The 15,790-nt window shown below is 37.6% G+C and overlaps 1 protein-coding gene across 6 annotated transcripts in view; it reads right to left on the bottom strand.

Moving 5' to 3' along the window:
• The window catches only part of LOC116721387 (tRNA wybutosine-synthesizing protein 3 homolog), a 66,907-nt gene extending 51,359 nt beyond the window's left edge, over positions 1 to 15,548 (bottom strand). The window contains exons 1-6 of one of the 6 annotated variants that reach the window (XM_032565075.1): positions 14,887 to 15,184; positions 11,719 to 11,799; positions 11,175 to 11,273; positions 9,611 to 9,682; positions 6,316 to 6,441; positions 4,570 to 6,226 (exon numbers count right to left, since the gene is read on the bottom strand). In XM_032565075.1, the coding sequence (XP_032420966.1) occupies positions 6,095 to 6,226; positions 6,316 to 6,441; positions 9,611 to 9,682; positions 11,175 to 11,273; positions 11,719 to 11,799; positions 14,887 to 15,054 (678 nt within the window). In that variant the 5' untranslated portion in view covers positions 15,055 to 15,184 and the 3' untranslated portion in view covers positions 4,570 to 6,094. Of the gene's footprint in view, positions 1 to 4,569; positions 6,227 to 6,307; positions 6,442 to 9,610; positions 9,683 to 11,174; positions 11,274 to 11,718; positions 11,800 to 14,886 lie in introns of those variants that run through there. The other 5 variants (XM_032565072.1, XM_032565074.1, XM_032565073.1 and 2 more) reach the window with 5 other exon arrangements.
• Positions 15,549 to 15,790: the final 242 nt, after the last annotated feature.

Here is a 15,790-nt window from a genome sequence, read left to right as displayed (position 1 = left end):
GGCAAAGACCTCGACCAAGGATGCTAGAAATTCCTGCTGCCAAAAGATCCACCATCGTCTGGGTATGAGTTGAATCTGCTCATTGAAATTCCATTTCAGAACGTGCGACTTAAGTTAGAGAAAAGAAGACAGGGTAGTATGATTGTACATGTAAATCTGATTACACTGTTTTTGAGTTATATAAGATTGATTATTAATTTGTATGTCGCATATCCCTGCTTAAGCTTGCTTAATAAAGTTATACTATAAAATTCTAATGAGGTTGGTGGACATTGGAATTAATAGAGTCATTTAATCTTTGTCCGGTTCTTTTAATTAAGGTAAAACTAATGTACGTGATTCCAGTAAAACAGGAGGCTTCATAATTTCCTTTGGTGAGAGTAAATAATGACCCTGGGACTTACATCTAAGTCACTAAACATAATCTAGCCGGTTCCAAGTGCAAGTTATGATTTAGAAAGTGGGCTACCGTTAACAGAAGTGGTTATTGGAATTATGCAGCTGCGAGGGCTACTCAGCTGATTGTTTCTTAACTGTAAAGGGTCATAACTTCTGGATTGGAGGTAGTTAGAGCTAGACGAATCACTTTCGCCACCAGTTTAAATAGATTATCTCTGGTAGAGTACTTTTAGGGTAATACCCAGGTCTCAGAGATTTTCCGGACCTGTTAGACGGAGAACTGGTCAGTAGGCAGCCCTGTGAAGTAGTGAGGAGTGGGCGGGGCTGACTATTGCAGGATAACCTACATGTGTCCTCCAACACGCCCCACGTTGGGCGCCATGTAGGTTATCCTGCAATAGTCAGCCCCGCCCACTCCTCACTACTTCACAGGGCTGCCTACTGACCAGTTCTCCGTCTAACAGGTCCGGAAAATCTCTGAGACCTGGGTATTACCCTAAAAGTACTCTACCAGAGATAATCTATTTAAACTGGTGGCGAAAGTGATTCGTCTAGCTCTAACTACCTCCAATCCAGAAGTTATGACCCTTTACAGTTAAGAAACAATCAGCTGAGTAGCCCTCGCAGCTGCATAATTCCAATAACCACTTCTGTTAACGGTAGCCCACTTTCTAAATCATAACTTGCACTTGGAACCGGCTAGATTATGTTTAGTGACTTAGATGTAAGTCCCAGGGTCATTATTTACTCTCACCAAAGGAAATTATGAAGCCTCCTGTTTTACTGGAATCACGTACATTAGTTTTACCTTAATTAAAAGAACCGGACAAAGATTAAATGACTCTATTAATTCCAATGTCCACCAACCTCATTAGAATTTTATAGTATAACTTTATTAAGCAAGCTTAAGCAGGGATATGCGACATACAAATTAATAATCAATCTTATATAACTCAAAAACAGTGTAATCAGATTTACATGTACAATCATACTACCCTGTCTTCTTTTCTCTAACTTAAGTCGCACGTTCTGAAATGGAATTTCAATGAGCAGATTCAACTCATACCCAGACGATGGTGGATCTTTTGGCAGCAGGAATTTCTAGCATCCTTGGTCGAGGTCTTTGCCTTGTGTGGAAAAAATCCTCCTTAGAAAGGAAACAAAGCAGAACGGGTCCGAATCCTTTTGCAAGACCCAGTTCTTCCTCCCTGAGGGACCTTTGTCCTTCCTCCAAGTCTTGTTGCAGAGTTTGAAAGTGCTGGGTTGAGACGAGACCGACTGTCAAATAAAGAACTAGAGATGGGGCGACGGGACCCAGTCCTTTCTTAGCGGTGTGAAGTCTGAGCTCCCCCGTAGTTCTGAAGTGCGGTCCGTAGTTCAATCTGCTCCTGCATGTTATTGCAGGTGTTGTCTCTTCTTCTGCGCCGCCGGACTGGGAACAACTGGTTCCTCTTTGCAGCCCGTATTTATACATTTCTCCATCATGTATGTGTATGGGAAGGGTTTGGCCTACGTGACTTTCTTCACGGCTGCTGTGTCTCATGAAAAAGTCCCCGCATTTCTTAACCTGCTTGCCGACCACAGTGGAAGTTCCCGTACTTCTCCTTTCTTCCTGTGCTTCTTGGCCATCTGTTCAGAACTGCTTGCGACATTTCCCGTTCTCAGAGCTGTACTGCACATTCATCTTTTCTATATTCTATAACTTACTTTATCTATTAAAACTCAGTAAACTCATTCAACCTCTTGTTAACTTGATTTCAGATGATTATAACTTCATATTCATTAACAATAAATCACATCTTTTCCTTGTTGTTAACCATTAACATAATCATTACATATCTAAATCATTACAGATCATTAATCAGAGATTCTTTGCAGAAACAAATCATTACAGATCATTAATTAGAGATTCTTTGCAGAAAGTTATTGAGTGATTACTTGTATTCATGCTATTCAGACTTATTCAACTTAATTATCTTTTAATCAAACTTACAAGATTACTTTATTTCTTTCAAGCTTTTATGTACCTTTTTCTGCGTATACCCGGAAAGATCTCATACCCTTATGCCAGTTTTCTTGACAGTACGCACAAAAAAATGTGGCGCCAAATTTTACGCACAAGTCGGCATGTATAAAAATGAACTTTGCGTCAAAGTTTGCATAGATATACCCACACTTTTTCCCTGCCGTGAAAATGTGCGGCAGTCACTCAAACTTTTTCAGTGGATAATATCAAACTACAAAGCGTCAAAACTCACCAAAATACACTAAAAATTGACTGCATTCAGTTATTTAGACCAAGAAGCATCAAACCCAATGTTTTTTCATGATTTTAATATTTTATTGTTTAAACAAACGAAACTGAGCCGCATTTATCCTCAGACAATAACCTAACACGCACACAAAATAAAGAAAATAAAAATAAAAGGATATGAAAACTTCACTTGAATGTAAATAGTACTTTTCCTCAGTTTTTGTCTCATAAAGATGAAACGCATTGGTCTGTGCGCCAAAGCGCATGGAATGCATCTATGGGGTAATTTCATTCTCACTAGAAAAAGAAAACAGGGTTGGATCAGCAGATTAACTCGAAACAGGTTTGATTATTTTTAAGATGATCAAGGTGTGTATACAATCACACCTATAGAAGTAGCTGTATAAAGGTGAGCCACGCAATTGTGTAGCGCTTTGGCTCTGATGGAGAACATTGCCAATGGAAGGATTCAGAGGGAGCGATTGAAAAGAGATCATATCGTTCTGCTGGAAAAGGTTGATGATGGTTTATTGGTGTTTAGATTTTCCGGACTGATCATCCTGGAGTTCTGAGCAAAACTTAAAGAAGGAGCTGTGCGGTACCGGTACCGGGCCAGCTGCAGTCATCCTTCAGTCGAGCAGCCCGCTTTGTGAATACACCTTTATGGACAGAAAGCATCTCTATTCTGTAAATGTGCAACTTCTGCACATGATTCCTCTATTTAGAATAGACGATAACATTCCCCACTCCAAGGACTGGGACAGGTCAGTCAAAACCAGTACATCGAATGATTTCAATACACACTGAGACAGAATTATTGGAAGATGTTGAAAAAAGAAACATCTTTGAAACTCAACAAAAGATGGATCATCAAGTGGAGAAAAAGCCATCTAAGAAATTGAAGCGAAAGAACAAGATGAAATCTGTCTCAGAGCAAAGGTTTCTGCAGAAAAGGCTGAACAACAAGAAGGTTCAATCCTGGATCTAGTCAAGGATCACAAAGTCAACTTCAAAAAGGACACTAATACAAATGAAACGGTGACCTCTAAACCACAGCAAGTGAGGGAAGAAGTAATGGTCTCTGAAACACAACAAAATGAAGATCATCAAGAGGAGAAAGAGGCATCTAAGAAATCTAAACCGAAAGGGAAATGTGACAATGAAAGATGTTTCTGAGCTGGAAACACTCAATTACTGATTAGAAAGCTTCTGAAGAAAACTCTGAACAACAAGTTTCAATAACAGAAACAGCTGAGAATCAAACAGTCATTGTCAAAAATGAGATTAACCCAAATGAAGCTTTGCTCTCTAAACTTCAAGTTACTGAAGAAGAGAAGATATCTGGAAAGCAACAAAATGAGGATCAGCAAGTGGAGAAAGAGCTACCTAGGAAAACAGAATATGAGAAAAGAAGAAAATCAGCACTGAAAGCTGCGGCTGAACTGGAAGTTTTCATAAACCAAGCCAAGATGGACACTTCTGAAACTCAAAACTCTGGCAAAAAAGCCAAGACTCTAGCACCACAAACTGTTTTAGAAATAAAAACAGAGACCCTCCAGACAGTGTTTGAACAAAAGAAGACTCAACTTGAATTATCTCGTGATTTTACTACCACTATCCTGAAATAGCAAACAAACAGGTTGCTATTCACCTGAGAACTGAATTTGGCCATGAACTACCCTCTAGTGGTCACTATGCCTCCAGGGCTGTCAAGTTGTGGTCCTCTGACTGGCTTGAGTTTGTTTTTTTTCTTTAAGCCATCATATGTAACCTCTGTGATCAATGAAGTATGTCTGCCTCAGTCTATTTTAAATGTGACTGGGGTGTTCCCAATGTTCAATGTGGTGTGCCAAAGTGGCTCATCTTATGTGATGACCTCATCTAATGTTTTATCTTCAGTAAGTGAGCCCAGAAAGAATAGTTCATCATTTTTATTATTGCATTCCTTAACTGTCAGCTCTCACACACTCTTTGCTGCTGTAAAATGTCTCATTTTCTTGCACTTCTTGCATTTTTTCCTTTTGCTGGGTATTCTACAGCATGACCGTGTTCTCTGTTGCACCTTCCACATTTTCTTATGTTTTAATTTCTGTGTGTTTTTAATGCACTGGTGTCATATTCCTTCTTTCCTTTCCATTTAAAGGTTTTAACTTCATCCACAGTGCGAGTTTGCATTTAGTTCTGCTCTTTAATTAATTTGAAATATCTTTCTATTTCAGTTGCAATGTTAAGTCATCTTTCATCTTATAAGTCTCATATTTTTATAGAATGCTAGTACACGTTTGTAGCTTGCAGGGAACAGATAATTCACTCCCAGCATCATTTCTACATGTTGAGCCCATTCCTGGACGATGCGTAGTAAACACATCCACTGTGTGTTTAAGCAGGGCAGTTGTTATCCCACTCTGCACAGTGGTGGAAATCTGGGAGATTGAGATACTGTATCAGGCTGTCAATCTAGACATGAGGAAAGGATTTACTTTAATTATCCACACTAATTATATCTCCTTGCAAATATCTCAATGTTTTAACAATGACAATGTAGTTTTAACAATAATGACATGTTGTAGTATGTCATTATCTAAGAAACCCTAAAGGCTCTTGATTTTAATCAGTTTTGGATAACTGACCAGGATGACATAACCTTCCCAAATGTATCAATAGTTTTAATTTTCTAATACATTAAAATTGCATAATTCATTACATATATTAGATTGTTTTCTTGTGAATTTACTATTGCTTTAATGTTTCCCCTGTATTATAATTTGTGTATAATTCCATTTAAATGAAAAAAGGCAAAAAAAATTACAAAGAATGTGAATCTCTGATTATATAAATCAAAAGAAAATAAAAATGCAACTTTGGTTACAACTTTTGCAGTCATATGTGTAAACAAATCATTGTTAAGATGTAAGCATAAGGAGAGGTAGTCAGGAAGGCCAGTGCTGAGTAGCTGATTTGAATTTCTATGGTTTCCAGCAACTTCCTTTAATGGTGTAACACCGACACACAAAGTACACCTCAGTTCTCCACAGTTCTCAACAGTTTTCTATTACAACAAAAAAAAACTTCTGCTGACCTGTCCTCAATCTCAAGCAAGCAGCAACATTATGTGTCAATAGCTGCTGGAAATCTCTCTTTTCATGCAGTGTAAGTGTCTCAGTTATGTCCAACTGAAGCCGATTTACAGATGGGACACAACCTTTATTATCAGCAACTCTGCAGCCACCTCCAGAAAGTTGATCCAACTCAACAATTTAAACCTGATCCTGGATAGCCGAGTACACAGTTGCTCAGCCCTGAACTTTTCTAAACAGAGAATCTGTTTATGTAAACAGGTCCAGACAGTCATTCAGCTCTGGCAGGCTGCTGTCCCCATAATCATGACAACCATCAGTCTCGTGCTGATGTCTTCGTTTGTTCACATTTAGTTGGTTCTGTTTATTTGTTCCCTGTTCTCCCCTCCTTCCTTTCTTGTGTGTGTGTTGGGAATCTTGATGTTCCTGGGTGCCAGGGCTGTCTGGGATATGCTGTCTCTCTGCTGACACGGCTGACTGGAGGTTCTGGAAGAGCCTGGAGCAGACACATTGAAAGAGTCTGACATGAGCTCACATTAGATGGTGTTGGTTCTCTTGCAGCGACCAAAAGGCTAACCTCTGTACCCGTCTGAGGTTCTCCTCCATCTTCTGATTGGCTATTTGTGTCAGGAACTGGATGTAGTCTTCATCAACTAAAAGTTTTCCATGACGGCTCAGAGGAACCTCCAGGCCGTGGGTGCTGCGAACCGCCTGCAGGGGTGCATCATTGCAAACATATAAGCAACATCCCAATGACAAGTACAATACAAGCAATGCAAAGGGCATCCTTCCATTGGAAAGCGAAGATGAGCAAGGGCAACACAGAGACAGAGAGAAGAAACAACCATGCACACACACACTCACACCTAAGGAAAATTGACCTAACAGTCATGTTTTTGGACTGTGGGAGAAAGCCGATTTTAAAATCTATTAAAAATGACAGATACAACAAAAGTGTATAAATAAATCAAATCATGCAATGTTTTATTAAGAAAGCAAATCTTCTAAAAATATGCTAAAAATGGACAAGAGTCATGGGTGTCATATTTGCTTAGAAAAGTTATGCTGAGAAGAGAAAAAAATCATTTAATTTAATCTAGTTATCTAAATTATACAGATTTTAACTATCTACTCAGCTGTTTTTTAAGTGACATTAAAAGTAACGATTTTCATATTGAGCCATTTAGTTGAGTTTATAGCGCAATGGACAGTTTCAAGACTGAGTTAAGGTCAAGCTTCAGGTGTCGGACAGAGAGTAGACAGTCACTCACTCATGACAGTGCATGACTGAAAGCAGGTTCATATCATCAGCCCTCGTACCAGGTTCTGTGGCTTCAAAAAAGCCAAAAGCACCAGTTCTCCTCCACCATGCTGCACAGCTGCTTGGGCTGATATGCTGTGTCTAATTTTCTCCACACCTTGTGCTGTGCATTATTGCCAAACATCTCTACTTTGGTCTCATTTGTCCAAATGCCATGGTTCCAAAAATCTTGTGCTTAACTGCGTTACAGCTTAGCAGATCTTAATCATGCTGCTGTGATTTCAGAAAGAAGAGGGCTTTTCTTTTGGCAAGTCATCCAATAATGATTCTGTGTCCTTCTTCTGACTCTAATCTTACATGCACACTGCTGCACGCTCACATAACCACATAAGATTGGCAACATTCACTCAAACAAAAACTGATTAAGGCTGGCCGACAACCCTTAGAGTGCAGAAGAGTACAAGATAAAAACAGGACTCTCACTCTACAATCTTTGCTTCGCTTGGTGACACCCATATATATATATATATATATATATATATATATATATATATATATATATATATATATATATATATATACCGTATATCTGTATATACAGTACAGACCAAAAGTTTGGACACACTTTCTCATTGAATTCAATGAGAAGGTGTAACATGTTTTATCATCTTTTCATACTTTATTCTGCTGTCTCTTGTGTTATATCTACATTTTCTAGATAAATTTCTAACATATTGAACATAACTCATTGAATTCAATGAGAAAGTGTGTCCAAACTTTTGGTCTGAACTGAGTACAGACCAAAAGTTTGGACACACAGTTGTGTCCAAACTTTTGGTCTGTACTGTATATATATATATATATATAAAAGAAAAAGGGACGTATAGCTTTGCTGCACTATGACAACCAGATAACAAGGTCAGAAAAAAGTTTTAAGAAAAAAAACAATAGCGAGGGAAAGGCAAGTAGTTCAGTTATTCTTGCTTGACTTTGACAACCATAACATGAAAATGTGATTCTGAATTCAATGTGTTTCGGTTCTGTTGCAAAATAAAACAGGCGACCTAAACACCAACTCTGATAGATCATCAGTAAAGCAGGTGTTTAAATTATTAATCAACCACAATTAAATAATCAACCACTGCTGTTAGAATAGCTAATAGCAGCAGTAGCTAATCTACCACAGTGATCACTTATTAATAATCGCAAAATAAATGTCAAGCCTAAAAGCAGAATACTGTAACGAAGTGAATATTCTGGTTTTTCTTTGAGAAATGTTTGAATGTTTTTTGGTGATGAATCCTGTAAAACAGATGTGGCGTTGTTGTCAGTAGGTATGTGTTATGTGCTTCGGCACATTGTATTTATTTCTGTCTATTTTTTTTTCACTTGGATCATTTTGTATAGAAGTTAGTTGTATAATTTTTTGTTTTGTTGTTTAATATACTTTGGAGTTTTGATAATTCTTTCTTGTAATTTGGTCCGTTAATTTGTGACGCTGTTGGACCGCCTATAAATAGGCTGGGTTGCGCCAGGTAAAGGCGACGCCCACTCCCAACCAACACCCAGGATGCCTTCTGACGCGGTTCGCACGTCTCCAGCCTGCCACACGGTAGTTTTTGTTAGTTGTTTGTTTGGTTGATGTTTTTTTGTTGTAATTTTTGACCTGGTGGGACCGGTTGTCCTGTTTTCGATTTTTCTTTAACAGTAGTTTCTTTTTTCTTGTAGTCCGGTTCTAGCAGGGGCTTCGACGGCCCTGTATAGGGTTGGCCCCCTGCTGTACCGTTTTGTTCTTTTTGATCGGCTCATCAGGTCCAACTTTCTGTTTATACTTTGGGAGTTTTTGTTTTCTTTTTTTTTGGGACACGGGGAACCGAGGATTTAATTCTCTTTTTCTTCACAGAAAAATCAAAAGAAGCTCATCTTAAAGAAAAGGTCGAGAGAATTGAAAATAAAAATTACTTTTGAATCCTCAGTTTTTGTCTTCGTGTCCTCAAATATGTTGTGCCCTTTGTGGACGTAACAGTATGGCAATGAGTCTATGTGTAGCGTAGCCAACACAGAAAGCAAGAAAAAAAGTGTTTGAGTTGTTCTTCAACAATTTTTCTGTGCTTTTTTCTTTGCTGTGGCGCATAGCATCAAATTAATAATACCTACATATCCAAGGTTTATTTAGATAATAAAATTGTTCCACCCCGGCAGAGCAGCTATCGATAGTATGTAAAAGAATAGGCTTTTTGGTCTCCAGCGATGTGAGCATACATGGAATTTCCCGATATAAACAATAACATGGAGGGTGTCCATACAAGTCAATTTATTAATTTTTTTTTTCATCCAATAGTTCTGCATTTTGGATAAGATCACTCTGTGTAATGTTAAGAAATGCTAAAAGGTTAATGGTTTATTTTGTGTCCAGATATAGAACACTAGAACATTGTAACACACAGAAAATCTTAGTAATGACACCAGAACTACATTCAATCTCAGCGTTTCTTCATATCTTATGTTTGTAAGATGAACTTAAAAATCAAAAGTCTTGTGAAATGCATAAAAAAAGCTACTAATGCTGGTTTAACTTAAAATTACATCTTATCTGCATCACCACCTCTCTCTGCTTACCGATACAATCTTCCCTGTCTTGCCAACAGTGAGCCCAGAGTTCCTGAAGCCTGAGTTGACAGCCACTGAATGCTGAAAGAAAAGCTGCATGTTAAACCTACAAATGAAAAAAAATCACTCTGCTGTTCTTTACATTAAATAGAGTCATCAGCCAAAAGCTCTGACCCAACCTTCAACACTTTTTATTTACTTTTAACAAGCAAATAAAAGCAATCTTTCCTTTGATCTTTAAGGGATTTTAAGACTTTCGGTAACCTATTACTATGGAAACAAGCTAATTTCTTCATTTATTTTAACACCACCGATACATATTAACACTTAACAACAGTCATTGTTAGAGCTTTTGAGGACGTCATAATAATTCTATAAACATCATTAATAGTCCTGCAGCGACCGAGGAGCCATTGCTAACATTCTGTTGCCTGTGCACCGGAAGTGGTCTATGTGGCTAAAGAATGTTTAAGTGCTAAAAGGAAGTCCGTGGCATATAGGCAATTCAACAAATAATTCTGGCTACTGCTGGTCCGTCTTCTAACAGACAGTCAAAAGCTTCAGGAAACCTCCATAACTCTTTCAAAATATGATATAGGCTAACGTCAAGCTCGTTCTCAAGTCGAATAAAGAACCCACCAGGTCTGAATGTTATTAGAAATTCTTGCAATAGCGATAATATTGGAAAATATTGTAATGACGAGATGAAGTGCAATATATACCTCTTTTCTTCTTTCCTCTCTTTCTAATTTGTGCTTCCTACTCTGTGTGACCTTTGGGCAATGTTATGTGTGTCTGATATGAGTTTTTGCTGTAGTGAGACTGTCCTACTGGCTAAATATTACATTAGCATAAATATATAACACTTCAGAACGTGTAGATATTATATATCAACAATTATTGATCTCCAAACAGAGATTTTGGAAAGCAAACATTTCTCTTCTTCGACAGAAATGTTTGAACATGAATATGAATGTTTTGAACACTGATATTGCGGTGACAACATATTTACGATTTATTGTGCAACCCTATTCCAATTAGCTACCTCCCAATGTCTCTTATAAATTCATGCAGATTATAAAATCATTGATCATTGCTTGATAATATAACCCATTAGATTATACACCCTGGGCAGACTGGAGTTATTAAAAATTCTTATGTTATAAATAATAGAATTTCTAGAATATCTAGAAAAAGAAATCATTTCTCACTTAGACATTGTTAATCACTTAGATGAATCACTTAGACATTGGGAGGTAGCTAATTCCCTCTCTTACATAGGCAAGTCAAGTTAAAAACCCATGGCAGAAAACTCTTAAAATGATGGACCTTCCTAAAATTTCCTATGTCTTCTCTATTATCCTTGTCAAACCACTTCAGTTTATATTTTACTTATGTAACATTCTTACTTTCTTGGGGTCTGAATTTTTGATTTACCACAGAAATTCTCCTTAAAGTATGTCACTGTTAAGTAATTCACTTTTACATTTTTTAATGGAATTTGATAAGAACCACTGTGGAGCTCGTGCTTCTTCCCCAGAACAAATGTTAATCCTATGAGTGCTATCCTCACCAGCAGCTGTGCATCCTCTAGCCTGCGGCACTGAACGTGGAGAACAAAGGGTTCGAACTTCAACACGGCATCTCCACAGGCTCTGCTCAGACCTGACATCTGGAAAACACAAATACACACTCTTCAGACTGCATCAGAGTATGATGCAGACTGATGAATCACCAGCAGTCTGCATCACTGACTGAATGTGATGCAGAAAACATAAAATTATTTGTCATATTTCCACGTGACAAATACTGTCATGTGAAAAGACACATGACAATATTTTCACATATGAAATACTGTCATGTGTGATCAGGGCAGTGTTTCTCAATTCCGGTCCTCCCGATCCCCTGCCCTGAATATTTTAGGTGTTTCCCCTCTGTCACACACCCGGATAGAATATTTTGCTGATTAACAGGCTTCTGCAGCACTTGATGGTTATGCAATCATTTGAATCAGCTGTTCTGGAATAGAAGCACATCTAAAACATGCAGAACAGGGGGGGGCTGAGGACTGGAATTGAGAAGCACTGGATCAGGGCCACAAGCCTGCTGTATCTCACCAGGTCATCACAGGTGCACTTCTGGTGTGAGACAAACAGCCAGACACAGTTCTGTTTGTGGGCATCACTGCTGCCTGCCGCCTACAGAGGAACAAGTAGTTTCATGCTCAGCTTAATCTGAACTTCTAAGCTATGCAGAAGACTTTAAGCCTCTCATTTCAATTTGCTAACTAAATGTGAACAAGGATATGGAGCTAGAACAGTTTCAATATTGCACCAAACGATTCACAAATGCCAGGACTATTCACATGTGCACAGGACGAGTCACATATGCACAAGATGACTCACGTGTGTACAAAGCAATATGCACAGAAGGACTCACACATGCACAGAACATGATTCACACTTGTATATTTTATGCAAATAGGCCTGTCGCGATAAACAATAAATCAATTAATCGCATGATAAACGAAAATGATCGACCTCATTTTAATTTTTCGCTTTATCGTTTCTTCCTGCGTATTTTTCTTTCTATTGATGACACTGGATGAAAAAGGCTCCACTCCTGTGCTCTCCACTGACCCCTCCCTTCCTCATTTCCTTAGTGTAAGGTACGAGTGAACTATTGCATCAGGTAGTTGGATATAACTATCTTCTCTATCTAAATCTAATGATTATTGAAGGGCAATATAGTATACAGATTTCATAAACTGTACTCTTTTAGTTGAATGTAGTTTTTATTTCCACTTTCGTTTAATGTTGTGTTTAGTTTTTATTCAAGTGCATTTTTTGTTAACGGAGACTGAGAGTCCATTTTATTTTTGTTTTTAGTAGTTTTGTTTATTTTGTTTACCAGTTCCAGTGTTAAGTGTTCTTTTGAAAAGGAAGAGTATTCATTTTTGGCAAGATGTTGCATGCATTATTATGTCATTACCATTACATCAGTTTAAAATGGTCTTCAAACAATATCATCATTTATCGCAATAATTTGTGAGACAATTAATCGCTCAGCAAAATTTGTTACTGTGAGAGGCCTATATGCAAACACAAATATATATGATTTACAAGCTGTTTCTGGCCTGTGGGCTTCGCTGCATTTGTGTGTGAATTTTGAGACTCCCCTGATGTGGCTCAATCCACAAATGTCAATCAGATATCTACCTTCAGCCAACCATATGAAGGGTCCCCACGTTGGGGTATTTTTTTAACAACTTTATTTACAAATAAAAAATTTACAATTGCTGACAGTAGTAGTATGCTTGAGGTGCCGGTGAAACAAATCCCTAGGCGTCCATGAGAAAAAAATAAAAGGTTACAAATCAAATTCATCACTTATGGCTATGATAAGTTTCACAGCTTTAGAGTTGGTGCACAAAGTTAAGAGTCCAAAAGGCATCTCAAATAGGCTCTGAAAACAGTGAGGGTAGGCTTGTGTTTGGCAAATTTGCAGGCATGTATGTGTATTACCAATAAATAACTCTTGAAACCTAGAATATTTAACATGAGCTCTATCCCCAGTAGATATGAAATTTTAAACCTGCTGGAACAGCACTGAAAACAACAGCAAATTCTTTAAGAGTCACATGGAAGTTATATTTACAAAGAAATTCAGCATTATTAAACATTTGTCCATCCTTATTAAACAATTGTTTTACAAATGTCCCTCTTGAAAATGTCCCGCCAGGTCTCCCCTGAAAATGAGATCTAGATATCAATATGGTTGTACTTGGTTAAGTAAAGAAAATAATAATAATAATAATAATAATAATAATAATAATAATAATAATAAAATCATTATCCATCCAGTTAAGGATCCTTGAAGTAAACATCTTGGTTATTCCAAAAAAGGCAGTTATGAGGGGAAAAGTTATGTTTATAAACCAATGTCCAGGTCCAGGATAAAAGTAGCTGTTTATGGAAGCTAGATAAATTAATAGGGAGTTTTCCTATTTTGTAGTTACGTCTTAATAAAAAGTGTAGACTACCCAAGGATTTAAAAACTTGTACAGGGATCCAATGCCACATTGAATTTGGATTTTTCAGATATCTTTTGATCCACTTAACTTTGAAAGTTAAGTGGATCAAAACTTTCAACATTGAAACTTTCTACATTGAAAGTAGAATGTAGGGTATTAAAGTCTAGAATGTTGAAACAACCTTAACTTAGTCTATTGATCATAACATACTTTTTGATGAAATGGGGCTTTTTTCCAAATAAGATAAAAAACTATTTGATCAATTTTGGTGCATAGGCAGTTTGGGAAATCAAGGGCTGAACTGGCACAGACAACATAAGAAAGACCTTCAGTTTTGGCCAGCAGGACTCGACCAGTGACAGTCAGTACTCTCTGTAGCCATAGATTAAATCTTTGTTGAAAAGAGAGTATAAATTGATCAAAATTTCTGTTTGTTCTTGCTATTTGATCTTTAACTATAGTTACCCCAAGATATTTAACTTCAGACTTCACAGAAATTTCGGACAAAGATAATTTATTACAACTACTGGCTGGAAGAAGCTCACATTTAGGTAAGTTCAGTTTAAGACCACAAGCTGAGAATGCATTTAAGCGGAACATCAATTTGAGACTTATAAAACAGAGTTGTAACATCAACTAGTTGACAGTTTTTTTTCCTGCAACTGAAATGCCGTTAATATCACTTTTTTAAATAAAAGTAGCTAAGATTTGCATAAGGAGAAGAAATGAAAAAGGGTGCTACAGGGCATCCCTGACGTACGGAAGAGGATTAGGGCCACTGAAAAAAAAAAGAATTCTGACATTTTCAGAGAAAAAAGTCAGAATTCTTTTTTCATTAGATTTAAGTGACTTTTAAGAGGAGTCCCCGAAGCTTCCATTGCACTAATGGAAGAACAAAAGGTGAGTAAATCAAATGAGATAGTTTGGTGTCTAAAGCCGAACGGTTATGGCTAGTAGTTAGCATGTTTGTTAGCTTACGCGGTTATAGGAATAAGCTGATTTACAATGTTAAATCACACAGATGAATAAAGGATGTAACAGCTGTTGATTGCTGGAATTGTCCTGTAAGTGTTTGGTGCGTTTATTTTATTGTTCTTCTGTTTGAATGTTTTGCAATGAAACTAAGGTTAGCTGTATGTCAGCCACCTTCTAAATAAGATGTCTGCTGTGTTAAACTGTGTAACTTTTAGTTCAGTGGAAGACCTGGGTGATTCTAACAATGAGTGAGTAGAACTTTAAAAGCCCGTCTGACCCCATCGATGAGGATGATCCTGCCCGAACATGAGCTGGTGGTGAAGAACTGCTCACAGCTGTTGAGCAGAGACACCACATGTTCAATGTCTTCATCCACGCTGCCTTTCTTACTCAGGTCCAGCCTACTCAGACTCTGTGTCTTAATCCGACTGAACGTTCTGTCCATAGCTTAACGATATACTTCACTGCTGCTTTTGAAGCGGTACAGTGACTCACACACCCAGTCAGTTCAGTTTCCCGATTACGTCTAAATAACAGCAGTCTTCTTCCGCTTCCTCCTTCTTCTTCTTAAGTTTTACTGGCGATTGGCAAAACCGTTAGGTAAGCATTACCGCCACCAGCCGGTAAGGAGTGTGGACCACATGACATAAAGAAATACAAAAAATCAAATATGGCCTGATATCATCTGCTTTCTGAACCTCTCTGCAATAAATCAACAATGTCCAATTTCATTTTTGGGCCTAACTGCTAAGGTTCTAACTAACTTGTTTCCCTGGATCCAGTAATTCCTGCAGTGATCTAATGTCTCATCTCCTCCTGTCAAAATACTTGAGATTCGACATGTTCCCCCACTCTCCCCTAAATTAAAAGAATTAAAAGTAAGGTAATACATTCATGCAGTGAATGAATATCCACCAGTTTTTTTGTGTCCATTAACAAAGACTTTGTTACTTAAATGATATTTTGATTGCATGAGATGCATTGTATGAGATGTATTTATGGACATAAAATAGTCTCAAAATACCTGTGCATGTGTAATACTGGATTTGTAATTTGTGTAAGCATCTTTGTGTGTAACTTTGGATAGTTGTATCTGTTGGATAGTTGTATCTGTTGGATAGTTGTATCTGTGAAACACGATTTTTAAACCAATTAAAAAAAACGTGTGTGTAACTTTGGAT

Source organism: Xiphophorus hellerii, chromosome 6 (assembly GCF_003331165.1).
Source record: "Xiphophorus hellerii strain 12219 chromosome 6, Xiphophorus_hellerii-4.1, whole genome shotgun sequence".
NCBI lineage: Eukaryota > Metazoa > Chordata > Actinopteri > Cyprinodontiformes > Poeciliidae > Xiphophorus > Xiphophorus hellerii.
The sequence above is the reverse complement of the archived record's forward strand: the minus strand, read 5'-3'. Positions and strand labels throughout refer to the sequence as shown.